The sequence below is a fragment of the Ceratotherium simum genome, chromosome 30 (assembly GCF_057802395.1).
Source record: "Ceratotherium simum simum isolate JZ-2026a chromosome 30, ASM5780239v1, whole genome shotgun sequence".
Classification (NCBI taxonomy): Eukaryota; Metazoa; Chordata; class Mammalia; order Perissodactyla; family Rhinocerotidae; genus Ceratotherium; species Ceratotherium simum.
The window spans coordinates 34,748,194-34,770,413 of NC_141929.1; the positions used below are offsets into that span (position 1 = coordinate 34,748,194).

The 22,220-nt window shown below is 50.2% G+C and overlaps 1 protein-coding gene across 1 annotated transcript in view; it reads right to left on the reverse strand.

Moving 5' to 3' along the window:
• The window catches only part of NOD2 (nucleotide binding oligomerization domain containing 2), a 28,537-nt gene that overhangs the window by 5,698 nt on the left and 619 nt on the right, over positions 1 to 22,220 (reverse strand). Inside the window, exons 2-8 of the mRNA XM_014788374.2 lie at positions 15,558 to 15,663; positions 10,989 to 12,804; positions 6,748 to 6,831; positions 6,435 to 6,518; positions 4,088 to 4,171; positions 2,107 to 2,190; positions 1,530 to 1,613 (exon numbers count right to left, since the gene is read on the reverse strand). Of these exons, the coding sequence (XP_014643860.1) occupies positions 1,530 to 1,613; positions 2,107 to 2,190; positions 4,088 to 4,171; positions 6,435 to 6,518; positions 6,748 to 6,831; positions 10,989 to 12,804; positions 15,558 to 15,663 (2,342 nt within the window). The remainder of the gene's footprint in view (positions 1 to 1,529; positions 1,614 to 2,106; positions 2,191 to 4,087; positions 4,172 to 6,434; positions 6,519 to 6,747; positions 6,832 to 10,988; positions 12,805 to 15,557; positions 15,664 to 22,220) is intronic.

A 22,220-nucleotide genomic window follows, 5' to 3' on the forward strand; every position in this document is an offset into this window, starting at 1 on the left:
GAAGTTTCCTCCTGTCCCAGGGACTCAGTATCCATTTTCCCTTTCTTTCTTATGAATGGAAGCCTATTTCATTTGGGGCAGCCATGTGCTCGGTGAAAAACTCCATTTCCCACTCTCCACTGTAGCCAGGGTTGGCCAAGCAGCACCCACATCCATTAACGCATCAGGGGAAGCTGACAGATAGGGCTCCTGCAAATGCCCTTTAAACGGGAGAGACCTAGCTGGCCCGTGCCTTTTGCCCTCTCTGGATATACGGCCTGAATCCTGGAATATAGCAGTAGTGCTACAGGTGGGTGCAGCAGCCATCTTGTGGCCGTGAGGGCAACCAATCATGAGGATGAAGCCACAGACTGAGGATGTGATGGAACAGAGACAGAGTCCAGACCCTGCTGGCCTACTGTAGCCACCATACCGGCCTTATGCTGCCTACCTCCAGACTGCTTGCACATGAAAAAATAAGTCCTTTACTGCTTTAAGCCACTGTAGATGGAGGTTTTCCCTCACTTGCAGCCTCACGTAATCATAACTGATACACTCACAGTGGGGAGCTCTTCTAACAAGAAATTCCGAGGGGCAAAATCCAATCAGGATACAATCAACTGGACATCGGCAGAGCTAGTGAGCCTGCCAACCGCCAAGGCCCACCGACAATATCCATCGGTGACAATGCTCATGGGTGTCAGTGCCCTTCTGCTTTCTAGAAAAAGCAGCATTTTATCTCCCTGATATAATTTGGAACTTCCCAGAACACGTCACAAGAAGACCACACTAGTGGCATCGAAAGCATGGAAGACTTGGAATTAGTTTTGGGTCAATAGTGTAAATACGATTCCTGGTTCATCTTTTATCTTCCCCCAAAGTCCACTCCACCTTTCGAGGTGACCCTGACTCCAATACCCAGTGTTCTTAGGCCCTCCCATTCACTCTGAAATAACAAAATGTTATTAGCTGTAGTAGCAATCACGGTACTAGTAGCAGCTGTAGCACAGCAGCAGCAATAGTAGCAGTAATACTGCATACAGTACTACTAATACTGGAGTAATACTACTAATACTGGAGTAATACCATTACAATGTAACATTTGTGGAGTGCTTACACATATGTCAGGCACTACATTAAGCTCTTTACACTCATGACCTCATTTAATTTCTACAAACGTGTTTTATAGTTGGAAGCATTCGTACCCTCATTTTGCAGGTAAGAAACCTGAGATTCAGATTGTGTTTAACTTGCCCAAGATCACAGCAGGCCTTGAAGCTCAGCCTGCTTGATCCCAGAGTCTGTGCTCTCAACCGTTATGCCATGTGGAAGCAGTAAACAAACCAACAAACCAATAAATAGAATTAAATAAAAAGGCTTAGAATTAAATATGACAGGCTCTAGAAGCTTCATGCCACCCAGGACACAGAAAGACAAGCTTAATCACCCAGTTGCTCAGTCATCCACCTTTGTCTTCTCCAAACAACTGCTTCCACGGATGAGGCCAGGGAAGGAAGAATCTCCCAGAGCAGGGAATCCCCCGAACTCACCAGAGTTCTTCCAGGGCCACGTTCTTTTCCAGCATCAACGCCAAGGCTTGAGCACCCACACTGCCAATGTTGTTCCCCACCAGGCTGGATGTAATCGAGGAACAAAAGCGTGTCAGAGCAGGGAGGGACCTCAGAGATAAGCTAACCCATGAAGGGCAGAACACATGGCACACATAGGCCCATGTCCTCATTTGCTCCATTTCAGACATCACTACTTGATTACAGTACTCTTTCGTTAAGCTCAGAAGCAGCCTTAGAATCCTTCACAACATGGTGTACTAGGCAGCCACCTCCAATGGATTGGAATTGGTCCTTGAGATAAAATGTATCTGATCCAGCTCAAGATCTTCAATTTACAGATAGGGAATCAAGACCGTTGAGAGGAGAAGGGACATCATCTCCAAAGTCACCCACAAAGACTCAAGTGTCCTGCCTCCAAACCCAACGGTCTTTCTTTCCATCCCACCCCCTAACATGGGGGGTAAAACTGAAGTTCGAAGACCTTCATAACTGGTCCAAGCTCTGCCCTCCTCATGCTGGCTCCCCATGACAACTGCAGACAGACACTGAAGCTCACCTGAGCCACTTCAAGCTGGGGTGACTACCCAAGGCTTCAGCCAAGGCCTGGGCCCCCTTGTCGCCCACCTTGTTGCCCCAGAACCTGAAAAGGCCAACAGAGTCAATGTCAGTGAGTACCTGCCACGTGTTCTAGACATTTGCCAACAGTGCCCCTCCTCTCTATGGCCCCAGCCAGTGGGGCAGGAGCCCCAATTGCAGACAGGTCTCAGTGGGCCTCCTAGGTCCCAGCAAAATAGACCTGCCTCCATCTTTTTGGAGGGATGGCCAAACGTCACTCAGATTTTTTAGTTGCTTTAAATCAGATTTACAGAATAGTAGAGGCCCACCCAGCACATACCCTCAGGGACGGGGAACTCACTCTCAACGGCAATTCACACGGTTGTGACATTTTTCCTGACATTTAGGTCAGATCTGCTTCCTGGTAAGTGCCACCCACACGTCCTTAACTACCCCCTGGGACCACCCAGAACAAGTCTAACTCTTCTTCCACAAGCCAGCTCTTCATCTCTTGCTCCTTCTCACATCCCCAGGTCCTTCACGGTGTCTAACCCCTTCACCTTCGGGCTCATCCTCCTCAGACCCACTGTGATTTGGAAACATCCCTTCCCAGCTCATCCCTTGGCACCGGCTACTTTACACACAGGAAGTCAGGCTGGACGAGAATGTGCACAAGCACGCAAGAGAGCTGAGCCAGAATGTTCCCTGCACTTCCATTCATCAGGTAAATATTTATTGAGCTATGGATATGACATATATGGATATGGATATGACACTGCAACAGCAAAAAACCTGGAAACGACCTAAGTGTGCATCAGCAGGAGACCAGTTAAATAGATTACGGCCTCCCACCAGTGGAATACTAAGCAGCTATTCTTTAAAAAATGAGTCATATGATGTGAAAATATGCCCACATATCGTTAAGATACACAATGCAAGTTACAGCACAGTGTGTGTCACGTGATAGTGCTTGGGGTTTTAGCACAGTGCCCGGCCCAGACAGGGGCCTTAATATATATGAAGGATAAAGACCCAGACGTGCCAGACGTGACCTCAAGCAGGAAAGAGCTCAGTGGGGCTGTGGCCCCCCTTGTTCTAGACTCTGTGCTGCTACTAATGCAGCCTGGAAAAGGTGCTGATCTCTCCAGGAACGCAGTCCCTCTCCTGGCTCAACTGAGCTTGTGGGCAACGTGCCTGTCTGTGAAATGGGCTGGAACACCTGGGCGCTAAGGTTATTCTCTCCTCCTCTAGTCTTGGGTTCTAAAACCCCCAGTTCTTGTCAAATGGACCTCAGTTCACACCAGGACAAGAAGGGACAGAAGAGGGGCTGCAGGGCACTGCGTGGGTGCAACCCTGGGGGGCAGTCGCTCTGCCCAGCAAACAGAATAAGCCCCACTGGGGCCCTGGGTCCACTGGACTGCCCTCCCACCTGCGTCTGACTCCCCTCCCCTCCCTGCAGGCCTGGCGTGGCTGTGCAGCAAGCAAGAGCTCTGAAGGGGCTGGCGAAACCCCACCATCTTAGCTGCAGTCTCCAGCCTTCCTCACTTCCTTCTCTTCCCTGGGTTCTCACCCCTGGCTGCGCATCCTCTGGGAGCTTTTCAAAATTACTGATCCCTGGGCACCGTATCTAGATACTTGATTTAATTTGTCTGGGGTGGGGCTCAGGCAATGGCGTGGCTCCCAAGTGGCTCCAATGCAAGACAAAGGTGAGAAGCACAGCCCTAGCACCAGCAAGGACCAGAGGGCTTCCTGCCAGCAGCGTGGGCACTGCCCCCCTGCCACCCCAGACATCCTGAACTTCCTGTTTATCGAGTGACAAGCAAGCGCCGAGGCAGCCAAGGGCCACCTACTCTCTCCTGCCTCGCCCTCCCACTGTAGCTTGGGCTGCCTCTGGGGCCTTCCTGCTGAAGGGTTTCACCTTCCCCTAAATTACAAGCCCCACGCCCCTCCGTGTAGCCCCTCTGCCCCAGAATCCAGCCTACCCCAGGAACTGCAGGGAAGTGTTGGCTCGGAGACCCTCAGCCAGCACCACGGCGCCCGCGGCAGTGATGTGGTTATTCCCCAGCCTGGAAGGGAAGACAGAAAGGATGCAGGACATGAGGACCATTAGCACCGTGGAGGCCTGGGGCTGGTGGGGAAAGTGAGGCGTGGACAGAGAAACACAGAACAAAGCTTGGAGGCCCTCTCTGCGGGACACAGGAGCCGTCCCCTGGCTCCTGCCCCTCCCAGCAGACATAATGTGTGCTGTCTGTGCTGGGGGGTGAGAGGGGAGCTTACTCACTGGCTCCCACGATTTCATTTTCCACCAGCAAAGGGAAAGGACTGGGGGAGCCTGTTTTGCAAAGCAGTGTGACTGGCAGGGCAGGAGGCACAATAGACAGCCGTCTGGGAGGCGGTTTCCCCAGGGGAGCAAGGGTGACTCACTGTCACACCTTCCCGTCCCAGCCGCCTGCTGGTCTGCCGACACTAGACTCCAGCGTGCCCCCTGCAGCGTTCCAGATCCATTGTGGTTACAGGTAGCATTCACCTGTTTTGAAAGAGCCTGGGCAGGCCCAGGGGCTGGGACAGAGGAAGGGATCCTACTGAGCCTCTGGGCAGGGGTTGGCAAGGGGGTTTCAGCAAAATCCAGACCCCTCAGAGAGCTTCAGAGAGGACCCCAGAACTCTCACCACAAACTCAGGCTTCCTGGAATAATAACACGCTTTCATTTTTTCAGAGAACTTTCATACACATTAAGCCACTGCGACTCACAACAATCCTACAGGGCAGGTATCATCATCCCCTTCGAGAACGGATGGGGCGGCCTCTCACACCTCCGACCACAGGTTGCCTAACTGCTGTGCTGGGAATTCCAACGTCACCTCTGCACCAAGCCTTGCTCCCCACAGCCTGCTCCCAGCCAGTGCCCAGGAGCCATGAGACTCCTCTGCGGGCAGGCTTGGCTGGAGGCCTCCCCACAGCCTTCCGTACTCTCTCAGAACTGCACTGAAGTCAACCACACTCCTTTCCCTCTCTCCCTCATTCAGGGTCAGACCTGTGTTGCAATCTGATGACTCTCCCAGCCTCCCCAGCTCCCTTCCCCATTTCCCCTCATAGGCATTTTCCCAGTAAATGTGTTGCACATCTAAGCCCTCCTTGGAAGGCTGGACTAAACACACTGAGAACTTATGTGATTTACCCACGATCTCTCAACTCACTCTATAAAGCACTTACTATATTGTATATACGTATAGTAACTCGCTTAATTAATCATCACAACAACCTGTGAGGTAGCTATTATTACTATCTCCATTTTACAGAAAGGGAAACAGAGGCACAGAGACATTGGTCTGACCCAAGGTCACACATCTAATGAGGATTCAAATCTCAGGGATCCTAGATTCAAACCTCACTCGGTCTGACTCCAGAGCCCCATGATCTCAACCATGATGCTCTGTTAGCCAAAACCCCATGCCTCCAACTCCAAGTGCAGCACCTTTCCGCTGCCCATAGCCCTCCCTGGGGTTGGGCCAGCCCAGGTCTGGCCACGGCCACTCTCAGGTCTGTGAGTCTGGGGGAGCAGGTGGTGGCAGCACAACAGAGTCCTCTGTACAGAATGGCACCTGTGGCACTGGCCTCAGCAGCCCTGCCTGTGACTGAGCGACGTGGTCAACTATTTAAAAATGGCAGCCCCCATCCCCAAACCCAGCCGAGCAGGTAGAAAGAATGGAGGGCAGCAGTTCTTCACTCTGTCTTCTTTACTGCCTCGTAAAATTACTGCCAGGGACAAGAATATCCCAGAAAGAGAGAAGCCAGGCCAGCCCGAGACCAGCTGGAGGGGCCATTTAATGGCTTCAGAGAGGAGAGAGACTCCAGCTGAGGCCAGGAGGGCCGGGAGGAGCGGAATTGCAGGCGTCCCAGACTGAGTGGAAACCCGGGACCCGCCAAGCAGTGAAGGGATCTTCTGGGAGCTTCTCAGCAACTAGCTGTCACAGCTGAGGTGGCGAGTGTCTGCTGTGTGCCTCCCCTCGCAGCACGGGCTCCACGTACACCAGGGAAGCCCGGAGACCTTGGGACGCTCCTAGACACAGGGAAGGAAAAGGGCCTGGAAACCCTCTTCAGCCCTGGCGGCTAAGGTCAAAGGACAGGGAGCCCGTGGCAAAGCTGGTCCAGGGTTTGCTGTGGAGGTCAATCCATTAGCAAAACCCTGCTCAAAAGGAGACCCTGCCCCTGGATTCAGCCAGGAGATCAGGAGCCCAGTGTGGGCGAGCCAGGGCAGAGACCAGACCGAACTGACTCAGCCATGGGGAAGAAAACAGTTTCCAGGGAACAGGGAAGCCCTAGGCTCACCTCAATGCCAAGAAGTTCTGCTTGCACGCAAGGAGCCTGGCCATGGAGTGTGCACAGCCATCCGTCAATTTGTTGTTGAATAGACTGGAAAGTTCCGAGAGAGAGGCGACATGGAGACAAGGCACAGTCAAGGAAAATGACCACCCAAACCCAGGGTAGCCCGTTCCCTCCAGACAGGCGTCACCCCACGCCCTCTAGACACGCAAACACCCCTGCCCCAGCCCGTCACTTGCTCACGGCTGTGGCCCAGGGGGCGTGGCCTGGAGTGGGGTTGGGGACATGGGGCCTGATGTCCGTGGTCAGCCCAACTTACGCTAACTTCTGCAGCTGCTCACAGTGAAGGGCATGTTCGATGAGCTTGCAGATGCCTCGGTCTGAGATATTATTATCTCGTAAGCTAAAAAACACAAAATAGATTTGAAAACAGAGCTGATGAGAGCGGAAAAAAACAGGAACCAAACCCCAAAAGACTTCCACTCATCCCCAAGGTGCCAGCATCTGTGCTTCTGGGAAATGCCACAAAGACGGAGCACCCCAGAAAAGTGGCGACTCCCTCCATCCCTGGCCAGGGTACTAATGTCATGCACTAACTACATGGGGGACAGCTCAGGAGGTGGGGACTCAGGGCCCCTCCTGATGAACATGGAATCCCCGGGAAGTCACCGTCCTAATTCGCAGTTCTGTAAAACGGAAACGAGAATCACAGTGGCCTTGCAGAAGGTTCTGAGGCTGAGGCGGACAGGAGCTGACGCATGGGAAGGGACAGGGAACCAGGCAGGCGACCCCTGGGGGAGATGATGTTACCTCTGTCCAGGTGAGCACATGGCAGACCAGTCAGACGAGAGTGGCCAAAACCAGCATGCAATGGGTGGTTAGTGAGGCCCTGCTGACCAGCCCTTCACCCCAACGACATCACTCCTACAGGCCACAGCCTGCCTAGCAGGTCCCCTCTGACACTCCTCTCCGGGCAGCGTTCCCAAAACTGGCCTGATGACAAGACGGTCTGAAAGCTTCCCTAAAATACAGACTCCCAGGGTACTCACGCTCTTCACCTGCAGGCAGACTGGGGAAGGGGAGGCCCTGTCTTGAAGCGTAATAGCTCAGGATCGGGACTCCGTCAGCGGAAGTCCTGATCCCAAGTGGCCACTTACTAGCTATTTGCTGGTCCCCTCATCTGTGAAAAGGGAAGGATGCTGTTACTGACCTCACCGGCCCTGGTGAGGATTTAAAGAGACAGTGCACCCGACACAGTGCACACAGACAGTGAGCACCTGGCACAAGGTAAAAGCTACCTGTGATCATGATGGTCAGAGGTACGGAGCTTCTGACGTGCTGCCACTGTCCTAAGCACTGCCCAGGAGTAACGGCATTTAATGCCCACAGCCCTGAAGTAGGTATTATGCTGATGTCCATTAGAAATAAGGCACAGCAAGTGAAGTTACCTTGCCAAGGTGGCACAGCGCCTAAAGGATTTGGGCCTAGGTGGTCTGGCTCCAAAGCCTACTCTTTACCATGACGTTGTGTGGCCTCTCCTTTCTGGCCTTCTCTGGGCTCTAAGGTCAGATGTCATGACCCATTGGTGACCTCTGAAGGTTCTGAGCAGCTTTTTTTTGTTTTTTGGTGAGAAAGATTCACCCTGAGCTATCATCTGTGCCAGTCTTCCTCTATCTTCCATGTGGCTCGCCACCACAGCGTGGCAGACGAGTGCTATAGGTCTGCGCCCGGGATCCGAACCTGCGAACCCAGACTGCCAAAGCAGAGTGCACCGAACTTAACCACTAGGCCACAGGGCTGGCCCTCGAGCAGCACTGTTTTAAATGGAAAAAGAACAGAAAAGAAGAAGAGAGGAGAGCGTATCGGAGTAAATAAGGGAAAGTCAATCTGTGCAGCTCTGGTTTCAGTTTTGCACGCCTGTGTGCCCACTCACACCCTCTCTCACTGGGGGTCACGGTCACAAACCTTCGAAAGCCATCCCCCTAGAGTCACAGCCAGGGTCTAAAGACACCCACAGAGGGGCACTTTGTACACGGGGCTTCCTGGGGGCTGAGGGTGTCAGTTGGCATGGGAACACTTCAAGTGGGAGAGATGTAGCGTGGCTCTGCGTGAGAGGAGCCTCTCTTCCCCTCGCTCCCTCCCTCCCTCTCTGTCTTTCTGCCTCTCTGACTCTCCCTCACACAGGAAACGCCAACTCAGCAACCTCACGGTTGTTTCCCCTCCACACCGTGTTGGCAACGTCAATACCGCGTGTGTGGAGGGGAACAGCAGTGCAACTTGGTTAAGGGCTTTAACTGCTAATGGAGAATCAAGCTGGTTCCCACAGGCCAGCAGTCTTCACAGTCTGGCCTCTGAACTGCTTGTATCAGAATCACTGTGTTAAAAACAGATTCCTGAGCTCCCACCCCAGACCTTCAGGATGGGAATCGCCAGAGACAGGCCCGAGAATCTCATTTCCACAAGCCCCTTTGCACACCAGAGTCTGAGCACTAGAGCCAGACCATCCTTACCTTTCTCTGAAAAGAGAGACAGGCCCCCAGCCTCCACTCAGCTCCTCCACACGCCATGGGACTCACGTGGGCCTTCCTAACCAAGGAGAAAGGATCCATTCATCCTAGGGATGGATCTATGTGGATCATCCACGCCAGTGCTTCCTGACCTCTTGGGGTTCAAGGACCCCTTTGAGAACTAGGGGTCCGCTATCCAGAAAAATGCACATTCAAGAAAATAGCTCCACAGACAGGTTTCGAAATTCCTGAGTGAAAATATCGCAATTCTTCCTTCCTAGGGAAATAGAGTATTGTACCAGCCATCCTCCGTTTACCTGGCCAGATCCACTCTCCCCCTTCTCTACCTGGCTCTCGGTGCTGGGGGGCTGATTCCCATCGACTACAGCAGCAGGCACCCAGCTCTGGCTCCCTGTTGGGTTTAGCTAGCAGAAGGCCCCGGTGGAAGGCAAGAATGGGGAGGAGAGTAAGGGCTGGGCCTTATTCCCCCAGACCCCACCCTTCCGGGCTGCTGCAGTTCCCATCAGGCTGCCCTCTCCATACCGTCCTCTCAGCTAATAACTACTCCTTCCCTGCCCTGTCTGTCAGGCCTAAGGAGGATAACGACCCCGGCCCACCCCCACTGTTACTACCCCAGGACCTTGCACCATCCCTTTTTGCTCTTCCTAACTCCTACCCAAGACGTGTAAACAGTCCCTTATTAAACTCTCCTCAAATCATCCGATTTAAGTGCGTCATCTGTTTCCTCCTGATATATTCATATTTATCATATATATTAATTACATATAATATACATATTAACTCCATATGATATGTTATACATTATATTATTACATCATATTTATCAACTTATGATCACAGTTCCTATGTAAGAGATGACAAAGGTCACCGCACAGTTTCTAGTAGATATCTGTGTGTCTGCTCCACAGAGGAAAAAAATCCTGCTGCTGTGGCCTCGAGAAGGAATGTCATCCTAATATATACAAGGAGAGGTAAGTCCCTTAATTACGGTCAAATAACGTCACCCGGGGTAGACCAAAAGCCCTGGGAGGCTGAGAGTAGACTTTAAGCTACAACTTCTGCTTCCTCAGAGGTTATAAATAGGGACCAGGACACCCCCTTTCAGGGCTGGAAGGGGAGTTGGGGAGCCTGCAGCGTGCTCAGGAAGATAGCCCCACAGACAGGTCTCGAAATTCCTGAGTGAAAATATCATGATTCCTCCTTCCCAGGGAAATAGAGTATTGTACTGGCCATCCTTCCTTTACCTGGCCACACCTGGATACACTCTGCCCTCACCTGGCCCAAGACATGGAGAGAGGCTCCCGGGTGCTGGGGCACAGACGTTCCAGAGGGGGGACCTCACACCTTCCGACAGCGGCGGAAAGCAGCAAGGGTGACGGCAAAATCTCGCGTGGACACAGCACTACGTAAGGAATAAAGGCGCAGGCGAGACTCTGCAGCCACTTTCTCTTTCTCGGGTCCCGAAATTCCCATCTCGTTGGGATTTTAAAGTTTCTGATGGGGCAGAAGTCACCTCCGATTTGGGGCAGTTCCTAATACAGACATATATTAGACAAAACTCTGCGTGTGACTTCAAGGTTGTCACAGATCCTCTGAAGCCCGTCCACAGACAGGCTGCTTGTCGGGGGAAGGGCTTCTAACCAGAGAGATGTGATCTGTGAATCCCAGCTCTGCCACTTCCTACGTGACCCTGGACAAGTTACTTGGCTTCTCTGAGCCTCGAGTTTAGGATGATGGGGATAAGAATGTGCCTGCTGCAGACCAGGGAGGGCGGGGGGAGCAAAGGAGGTAATTCCAGGAAGTGATTAGCAAAGTGGCTGTCACGTAGGACGTTCAATGAATCATGGCTATCATTATCCTATATTTAAACTAAGGCCCAGACTGGAGAAGGGACGGGTGGGGTCCTTACACAGAAGGGGTGGCAGGGCTGGGGTGGGCCTGAACTCCTGGATCCCAGCACGGTGCTCCCGCACCTGCACCTCGATGGTGTCATTCCCACCACGCCCAGCCAGCATCACCCAGCAACACTCACTACAGAGCCGTGCAGCTGCCGAGGCAAGGCAGCAGCTGCTCCACGCCAATGTCACCCACAGAGTTGTGGTCCAGCTGCAAGGCCACAGGCCGCCGGAGGTGCCGCAGCACGAAGGCCAGGGCGGCACACTCGGCCGGGCCCACGCTGCAAAACGTGAGCTTAAGGTGCCCGACGTCCAGCCCACGCACAGCCTCCTTCGCCAGCCGCTCCTCCTGCATCTCGTACAGGCTCCGGATGAGCCAGACGAACTCGGGCATGGCGTGCATGCTCTTGGCCTCGCCCGGCACAGCTGGCGGGATGGAGTGGAAATGCTTGTGGAGGCTGCGGGCCAGACACCACCGGGCACAGGCCTGGCGCCGGAGCAGGGCCTTCTCAGACCCCTGGCACTCGGCCAGCAGGCCCCGGTGCTCCCGGGACAACAGTCCTGCCAGGAAGGCCGCTGTGATCTGGAGGTTGTGAGGCTCGGCCCCCTGCAGCAAAGCTTCCACGCTGCCCTCCCTGCACCGCGAGCCCTGCACGCACATGGCAGGCAGCAGCCTGGCCAGCAGCGAGCTGCCTGGCCTGCGACAATTGAAGAGGTATCTGAGCGAGGACGGCGGCGTGTCAGCACTGAGTACGAGGTAGAACGCAGCAAAAAAGCACTGGAAAGTGATGTGCAGGAATTCCAGGGGGGCCACGCTGCCTGGCACAACCCTTTTGGCCCGCACCAGGAAGCCGAGAGAAACGTCCTCACTGTCGACGTGTGCTGCCTGGAGCTGCTTGGCGGAGAACACGTAGCAGCACGTGCCCAGGCCCCAGAGGGCCAGCTGGCCGAGGTGCAGGACAGTGGGGAGCCTGCCTCGAAGCAGGCCAGGTCCCGGATCGTGGGGGGCTGAGTCTGCTGGGGAGGCATGCAGCAGGAAATGCTGCAGGATCAGCAGGTACATATCTGTGGTGGTCTTCGGGGACCCCCTGCCCTGCAGCAACAGCTCCTGGTGGCACTTGGACACCATCCACGAAACGACAGGAAGGTGGCACAAACCGTGCAGGGCTGAGGTCGCTTTAAGCAGGCAGATGAGGCGGTCGGCCACCCCGGGCTCGCGATGGCACTTCCTCAGGTACAGCTCGATGCCCTCTTCCGAGAAGCCCTTGAGGCTGAGTTCCGTGCGCACGTACTTCCTGAGGAACGCCGACACCGCGTCCGGACGGCTGGTCAGCACCTTGCGGGCGTTCTTCAGCAGGTTGCCCTGCAGAAGGTTGAAGAGCAGACTCTGGACAGACACGGGGTCGGTGGGAGAGCAGTGACGCTCGCGATCCGTGAACCTGAACCTGAACTCGTCAAAGCCGTCGAAGGTGAGGAGGACGCGGTCGGGGTGGTCAAGGAGGAACTGGAAGACGTCCTGCTGGCCAAGGTCCGGCCAACAGCAGTGCTCGAAGAGCAGCGCGCGCACGGAGAGCGGCTTCGCCACGCACTGCAGCTGCCGGCAGCTGAACGGGAAGACGAAGAGAAACTCCTGGAAGTCCCGCCCCGTGGCCCACAGCAGGTGCAGCCGCTGCAGGAGCGTGCTCTTGCCGCTGCCCGCCTCGCCCACTACCAGCACGGTGTCCGCATCCTTGTTGAGGTGGCCGGGGGTGCTGAAGAGGTCCTCAAGGCCCAGGGTGGCAGGGCTCTTCTGCGGGGCTCCAGCCATGCCCACCTCCGTCCGGATCTCCAGAACGTTCTCTGTGTATATTTCCTCCAGGCAAAGATTTTCTGCCCCGTCGTAGGTGTTGAGAAAACGGGCCTGAGCAGACACCGTGGTCCTCAGCTTGGACATGTACTTCTTACAGGCGGCATCTGGAGATGGAAGAGGCAAATGAGGTGGGACCACGGGGACGATGGGACCCGACCAGAGAGTGGGCTGCATGGGGTACTGTGATGATACAGACGGGAGGGAATAGCCAGCAGGCGCCAGTCCTGGCCCTCCACTCTCAATGGACGTTGAGGACAGTCATGTAACCTTCCAAAGCCTCAGTTTCCTCCCCTGTGAAGTGGATGAAATGGTGGTCCCTACCTTAGAGGGTTTTTACATGGATCAATCAAGATAATGCACGTCAATGATTCGTTCAGTGTCCAACGTGAAGTGTGTGCTCAAAAGACATTAGCTGGCGCTCTTATTATTACTACATCAGGAAGAGCTGTAGACTGGAAGGAGCACTGGGCTGGCATCAGAAGACCTGCATTCTGATGCCTGTCCCACATATGGACTAGGTGGCCTTAGATGAGTCCCTTCACCACGCAGCCTCAGGCGCATCTTTGTAAAGGGAAACAGGAGGTTTAAGGGCTCAGGAGCCCAGTTTCTGCAGACACACCTGAGCTTGAAACCTGGGTCCGCCATGAGTTTAGGCAAGCCACTGAGACTTTCTGGCCTCCCTATGCTTATCTGTAAAAATGGGGACAATCCATACCTTGAAGGATTGTTTCAAGAGGAAAGGAGATAAAATAGAGTTTAAAAGAATTTCTGACATTTGGTAAACTCTCAAAAAAACAGTGTTTATTTTCATCATTATTAGTAGGTGTGGTAGGCACAACAGTGGCCCCTCAAAGACGTCCACATCCCAATCCTCAGGATCTGTGAACATGTTACCTTACTTGCAAAAGGGACTAGACAGAGGTGATTAAGCTAAAGACCTCGAGATGGGGAGATTACCCTGGATTGTGTGGGGGGACCTAGCACTGGATGGCCTCAGGGTCACTGGGATGCCCAGGTCAAGCACTTGGACAAGACCCCCTGATCAAGATCCGCTTCCCCATCCTCTGCACACAATCCGCTGCAGGACGCGTTCTCATGCCAGGGTGTGTCTGCAGGGCTGCTTTTCCTTTATCAACTTATGCCAACGTGAACAAACCACTTCCTGTGGCAGGGATTGGTTCTCCTTTTAGGAAATGGGGAAGTGGTGGTCCAGAGCCCCAGGGTGGTGGCACCTCAGCGCATGGGTCACTGCGTCACAGCCTCACTGCCCCAAACCAAGTTCTGCCCATTTGTTCTCAAGCCAAGGCTAACACGTACTTCCGAGCACATCGAAGTTGTATCTCTAGTCGTACAAAGGAGATGCCCTGTGTTTGCATCTCCTCTTCTGTTCCCAGAGCTGATGATTATCGTTGCTCTTAATGCCCCTCTGGATATACCAGGAGCGCTGAACGGAGACCACAAAATATATTTTTCCCTCTCTAATACCCTGATTTCCAATGCAGGTTTTCCAGCCATCACCAATGACATAAAAATTCTCCAGAAAAAAAATCCTCTCTCATTTTAAAAACAAACAATCACATGTCAGTCATCACCTTTCAGTTCGTCACCCTGGGGAATCTTACACCACGGCACAGTGTTTCGATGCATGGATGGCCAGCTGTGTTTGATGATATCAAGAGCAGACATTAACCAAGGGCCCAGCCGGGCACCGTGCTCTGTGCCTGCACCCCTGTCCTGCCCGGATGTCTGTGTGCTGTTCTCGGGTGAGAGGGTGCACACCCAGGCACCAGCTTCCAGCCATCCCTCCCACAAGCACGCTCGCTGCCCAGAGGGCAGGGCCCAGGGTGAGAAAGCCATCTGCCAGCACCACACACAGGTCAGGGGCCCCAGTGCCAAGGAGCTTTCCCCGCGGTGATGTGGAAAAGCGCCACTGTAAAGTGTCCTCTCTTTACAACTGACGATCCATTCTCTAAGCAGAGGTGGAGACAGTCTCAAACCAGACCTACCCTCCCCTATCGCGTCACTCCATCTCCCTGTCTCAGTTTTCACGTCTGTAAAGTGGACAACATGACACCTACTTCTCAGGGTTGTCACAAAGCACAGATATCGTAAACAAAGGGCCTGGCAGGATGCCTAGGACATTCAAGCTGTGCCATCCACGCCTCTCGGGTTCCTGACTTGGGCTGGTGACCATGTGCAATGGGAGATCTCACGTTATCTAAATCCATTTGGTTCTTGAGTTTCTCATAGTGAGTAGCTGAATTGCAGAGATCAAGAGATACCAGCCCTATCTCAAAAAGTGTATCCACATCTTTTCAGTACAGATAACGTTTGGCTAGTAAGGAACGCCTGCACTAGCCCTCAATACACCGTAGCTCCAATTAGCATTCTGCAGTGTGGGAAATAACAAAAGCTAACCCTCATATTACACATGTTCATCCTTTTAATCCTCCCAGTAGCCTGATGAGACAGCGGTGGTGTTATCCTTAAAAGGAGGAAACTGAGTCTTAGGGAGACTTGCACAGCCAGTAAGTGGGATTCTAACAGCCGTGTCTCACTCTGGAGTTTTTGCTCTTTTTTTTTTTTTTAATTTATTTTTTCCCCCCAAAGCCCCAGTAGATAGTTGTATGTCATAGTTGCACAGCCTTCTAGTTGCTGTATGTGGGACGCGGCCTCAGCATGGCCGGAGAAGTGGTGCGTCGGTGTGCGCCCGGGATCCGAACCCGGGCCGCCAGCAGCGGAGCGCGTGCACTTAACAGCTAAGCCATGGGGCCGGCCCTGGAGTTTTTGCTCTTAACCATGAATCTACACAGCTTTTGTCTCCCTTGCTGATGAACTGAGAAGAACATATAAATACCTTCGAAAGGCAGGGCTAACTGGACTGGTAATTCTTGAACATGTTGTAGAAGGAAGGCAGCCAATCCATTCGCCTTCACTGTGGCAAGATCGAGGAGCCTTCTTGCCTACGGGGAAAGCAAAGGCCATTATTTTTCCAGAAAAGGTGACAGAGGGAAGGTTTCTACTGATTACTACAATTTCATAGGCATCTCTCTTCCACCACAATAAAAGGCCGGAAAAACATCAAAACAACAAGATGAGTTTTAAAAAGTCAATGCAGCATTAGGTGGTGAAATGAACACTTAAATACACACATCCAATCTGGCTGCCTCTCAAAACCCACCAAAAGAGAGAATAACTTAAAAAAAAAAAAAAAAGACATAAACCTATAAACCTACGAGGATAGGAAAAACAATTTGGAAAGCTGCAAATCATTTGGAAGAGAGGTGATTTCATTGGGTCTTGTGGCTTGAAATGCCATCTCTGCGCATGACTCCCACATTTTCATCTCCAACCTGAACTACTCCCCCGAACATTGGACAACACATCCACTCTTAGAAGTCTCATCTCCATCTCCACTTAGAAGTCTCACAAACACCTCCAACTTAACATATCCAAAACTAAACTCCTAATCTGCACACACATGCCAAACCCACAGCCTTCCTCATCTCAGCTAACATCAACTCCATCCTTCCAGTTGCTCAGCCCCAAAGTTCTAGAATCATCCTTGAAGCCTCTCTTCTGCAATCCACCAGCATCTCCTGTTGGCTCCACCTTCAAAGTATACCCAGAACAGCATTGTCCAATAGAAGTATAATGCCAGACACATGTGTCATTTTGAGTCTCCTAATAGCCATATTTTTAAAGATTAAAAAAAAGATGAAACTAATTTTAATCATATATTTTATTTAATCCAGTATAGCAAAAATATTACCATTTCAACATGTAACCAATATAAAAAATTAGTGAGATATTTTACATTCTTTCTTTCGTATTAAGTCTTTGAAACAGAATCTCATTGTAGACCAACCACGTTTCAAGTGCTCATTAGCCACATGTGGCCAGTGTCTACCAAGTTGGATACACAGCAATAGAGCCCCACCTCTTATCGTCATCTCCTCTACTGCCAACCCGGTCCAGACCACCACCATTGCTCACCTAGAAAACTGCAAAGGCTGCATAACTGGTCTCTCTGCTTCTGTCCCTGTATCCAACATCTGTTCTCAACACCACAGTTGGAGTGTAATTCTTTGAAAGTAAAAGCCAGACCACACTATTCCTGTTACATATGTCCCAACAGTTCCGTCATTTCTCAGAGTAGAAGCCTAAGTCCAACAGTAACCAACAAGGCCCCAACCAGACAAAAGTCCTGCCTGGGATCATCTGGATCCTGGTTACTTCTCTGGTCTCATCTCTTACTCCTCTTCCCCTTGCCCACTCCACTCAGCACACCAGCCTCCTGTTTCCTGAAAATACCAAGCATGCACCCACCTCTGGGCCCTTGCCCTGGCTGTCCCCGCTGCCTGGCATGTCCTTCCCCCAGCTATCCACATGACTAATTCCCTCACCTCCTTTAAGTCTTTGCTCAGATTTCACCTTCTCAGTGCGAACTCCCTGACCAGTCTATCTAAAATTGCAATCACGGACCCCCGGCCCCTGTGACTCTCAACCCCCAAACCCACTCTACTGTTTTTTACAGCACGTATCACCTTCTAACATATTCTGTCATTTACTTCCTTTTGCTTATTGTCTATTTCGCCCCACTGGAATGTGAGCATCTCCAAGACGAGGATTTTTGTCTGTTTTGTTCATTGCTGTATCCCCAACACCTAGACGAGTGCCTGGCACAGAGTAGGTGCTCAAGGACTTGCCAGATGAATGAATAGTAATAGACTTAGGAGAGCCCAGAATGCCAAACCCTAAGCCAACAATGGGGAAATTGAAAACCACACAATGTATCTCAGAATCTATAAAGGCTGCTGGAACTGAAGGAAACGATTAAATCAAGGAAGGCTGAGTCAGAGTGCTTTATGAAACAGATCTCCAGTTCCCTTTACCCACTCCAAGCCACTAGCAATTGTCCCTGCCCTGCCATGGCCAAGTGTGAAGAGTTATAATCTGGAAAGGCTAAAACAGAGTCCCTAGACAGTGAGGCACTGGGTACAATGAAGGAGGGGGGGATTACCCCCCAAACAGAGGTTTTAAATGAGCATATGCAAAATGAGTGCTGAATGCCCAGCCTCCCACCACCATCAATGCCCGGCCCTCTCACTCACTCGGCTCCCACAACTCTGGCCATCAGACCTCTACCTCCAGGCAAGAGGTCTGTGAAGTCTACACTGGGGACTCAACCAACCCAGGAGGAAAGGTCTAAAGATACAAACACTGCCATTTCCCAAAATGTCTACAGTGAAACTCAAAGTAGACAAGTCTCACCTCCATGCTCTGACTGTCCAGTAAGTTTTGAAGTACTTTATTTCAGTCATGAGCAGACAACCAAGGATTATCACATGTCCAAAGAAAGCATCTAATATGGGAGATGGAAGTCAAATAAGTGGGGGAGGATAAAGCAACTTGAAGGATAAAAAGGTTATGCATGGTGTAAAGAAATTACAAAAAATATTTTAAAATACCCTATCATTATGATCCTTAAGTAAGAGAATATTTTTCATCCATAAAACAAGAACAGGATACTATAATAAGGAACATTCAAAAAGAGCTTTTGGAATTAAAAGAATGATAGCAAAATGAAAAACTCAAGGGTTTAAAGATAAAGCTGAGGGTATCATACAGAAAGCAGAGCAAGAACACACTTAGAGATGGAAAATAGATGAGAAATTGAAAAAAATTGGAGGATCAGTCCAGGAGTTCTAAAATTTAAATAGTTCTGTAAAGAAAGAAGAGAGAAAATAGGAAGAAATCATCAATAAACTAATCAAGAAAATTTTCCAGAACATAAAGATATGAGTTTCCAAATTCAAAGTGCCTCTTGCGTGCCTAGCACAATGGAAGAACACCACAGTACATAATTGTGAAATTTCAGAATTTTAGGGACCAAAAGAAAATTTTGTAAGTTTCCAGAAAGAGTTACAAAATGGTTTTGGAATTCTTCCAGCAATTCTTCTCTGGAAGAGAGAAGATAAGGGAGTATTGCTCTCAAAATTATGAAGGAAAATGATGACCCACTCAGAATTTTATACCCAGCCAAACTATCGATCAAGTATTAGGAAACTTTTAGACATGTAAAAGCTCAGACATTTTAATTCCCATACACTCATTCCAAAGAATTGACTAGAGGATATGATCTACCAAAGTGGAGCAAACCAAGAAAGAAGAGATAGTATTCAGGATACAGGAGAACTAACACAGGAGGATCATGAAGAGAAATCTCAGAATGATAGCTCTGTACTACAAGCAGAGGGCCACCAGTCCATACAGACTGGAGCAGTGTGACCCAAGACACAGATATATTGAGGGCAGTTATCTACTAGATGTCCAGACAGGCCTGGCTCTAATCCTTATCTATATTTGGCTTGTCTGCTCCAGGGGTTAATATCATTCTTTCTATCAACCCCTGCTGCCTGGGTCAGCTGAGATCACTCATTTCACCCCACACAGTGTTGGCTTTGCCCCATACCTGGGAGCTGGAGGAGCCTTTGGCAAGCTTACAACTGAACGTACAGAGCAGCCCACTTCCTCTGACCGTATTCCTACTGGACATCCAGCCCCTGACTCGCACCCACCCTACCAGATCCTCCAGCTGTGGGGAGCCCTGTCTTTCCCAAGACTCACTCATGACCTTGCCCACTGACTTCCCCCCAGGGGCCCTCACAAACCCCCCAAGAAGGTACAGCCAGACCTTGTCCCTGAGACCCTGATCAGCTTCCCTGCTCCTGGGACTTTCTTCCAGGAAGGAAAGGTAACACTGCGCTTTCCTGACACAGCTACGTTTATGCTTGCTATGCAGTTTTTCAAAACAAAACAATACAATGTTTGAGGATTAATTGTATAAGTTATTAAAACTATAAAGAAAAGCAAACAAATGATTAACATAAAAGTCAGGCTAGTGGTTACCACTAGTGGTCGCAATTGAGCAAGGTACTGGTGACATTCTATGTCTTCACCTGGGTGATGGGAATACGTTTATGCCATAACATATGAAATTATACACTTTTCTGTAGGCATGGTACCTTTCCCAAGTTAAATGTGTTAAGTTAATACTGTGAAGGATCTAAGCAATGCAGTCTGACACCCAGGCCCTATCAACTTTAGCAGCTGCATGAGTCATATGGACAGCTGGTATTACAGCTGGTGTTCGAGCCTCACGTTTGCTAACTGTTATGCCCAAGTGAGCAAGTTTACCCCATGAAGCCCTCACATTTCATGACAGAGAGAGAAGATCACAAGCTATGGAGACAAACAGGCCTGGATTCAAATTCTAGCTGGGCCACTTCCCAGTTTCTTCATTGTTAAGAAACAGTGTGGCCACACTATACCTTGGAAGGTAGGGATGTGGCTTAAATGAGATAATAAACATAGAGGGCTGAGCACAAGGCCTGGCATACGGTAGGCACTCACTCAGGAAATAGCAGCAATGGGTATTTTAGGGATTTAGTTCTTTACCTTGCACTGTGTTTCATTCCACAGCATTTTTTAGTCCCCACCTCGCAGGCCATGACAACTACCTCTTTATAGGAAATCATCATGAGAGTATACAAGGCAGTCCTGGACTGGGGGGATATGGTACTTGGACATACCACAAGTGTCACCCACATTGAATCAGAAATTCAGCTACTAAGTTAAAGAATCATAAATGCCAGAGCTCAACAGAGGCTCAGAGAGAGCTGGATTCTACAAACTTAAACCCCAGGCAGCCTAGTCCCTTTGTAAACTCCTACGATCCTCAGATCTCTTGTCTGCTATCCTTTCCACGTGCTCAGCTCCATCCCACCCTCAACGTTTTTGCTGTTTACCTAGCCATTTCTTAAGATGGATTCTTAGCTCATTAAAATACAGCCTTTCTTCTTTCCTACTATAAGGTTATAAATTTTCCTCTATGTTCTGCTTTAGCTGTATCCCATAATTTTTATAAATCATATTCTCATTATTGTTTGGTTCTGAATATTTTCAGATTTCTATTATGATTTCTTCTTTGACTCATCAGTTATCCTATTTTCTTTTCTTCATCAATCCAAATACTTCCTCTATTCATTCTCTGTCTCCTCCGGGCCCTAGGGTTCTAGGCTATCTTCTCCAAACCCCTCAGGGCATCCAGACAAGACTATGCTGTTGAACACTTGATCAAAGAGGATAAGACGCAATCCTGTAACTTCCCACGTGGGCTGATTTGATCCCCCCAACATATCACAAAAGAGACCAAGGTAGGTACAATAACTAACATGTCTTCTGTAATCCCCACGGGGCCAGGCTCACAGAGATGGTCTCAGGGTATGATTGTAAGTCTCACATGCACTAATGAGAGGGGACCACACCATGTCTGCTCTGTAAATACTTGGCCACCTTGAGCCGGCTTTAAAACAGCCTTGAAGACAGACCGGCTTATACCATCAGTCTCAACCTAGGCTTACCTAAACTCACCTGGACACCAAATACATTTTTTTAAAAAATAGACAAAACTAAAAAACTAGAAAGTCCCCCAAGCTAGCCCATCCTAACACTGCAATGTAATTCCAATTCATTCAATAATTCATGTATTTCATCAACAAGTATTGACTGAGTGCCTACTATGTGCAAGGCACTCTGAGTATAATAAGCTTTAAGACAGAGCCTGGCACATAGTAGGCATCTAAACAGATTCTGGCTAAATAAATGAATGAAGAAATTAATGATAAATGAATAAGTCAAGGCACTGGCTACAGCACTGGCCCTCTCATCAACTACTGTGAGCTAACTCAAACCACCTTTCTGGGCCTCAATTTCCCAATCTATAAAGGGGGATGTTAATGACGATTCCAGCCACATCACAGGAGGGCCGAGGGTCGCTGTCTGGGGGAAAATAAAACAAAGAGTTTCAAAAATACCCAAAGACACTGTTCAGCTCTTGTGGAATGGCATTTTCAGAGGCAGTTATATCCCAACTCTGAACGTCTACAATCTAACACAATTTCACATCAGAAATCCTATGTGCAGAAATAGAAGTACAATGATGTACACCTGAAATTTTTACAATGTTATAAACCAATGTTACTGCAATAAACAAAAAATTAAAAAAAAAAAAGAAATCCTATGTGGGCGTGTAAACTACGTTAGTACATAGCATGCTATAATAATTATTAAATACAGGTTAATTTAATGAATTGTTATGATCTGTTGAGCTGTTATTAAAACAGAAGAAATAGAAGTGTACAAGTACTGATATCACTGAAAACAGCATCGATGGCAGCCAAGTGTCATGCTAAGGAGCGCTTACCGTGCACCACACTGTTCTAAGTGTTACACAAATCGACTCACTGAAGTCTCCCAAGAACCTTATAGACGTTTTACAGATGAGGAAACTGGGAAGGAGAGGTGAAGGATGGAGAGTATGCCTAGAGAAGCCCGCAGTCACACACAGCTGCCCCTGAGCCTGTGTCATTCTGACTCCAGAATCCACGCCCTTGGCCACCGCACAACACTTTCTCTCATCAGTAGTGCTACGACACCAAAAATCCAGAGCAACTTT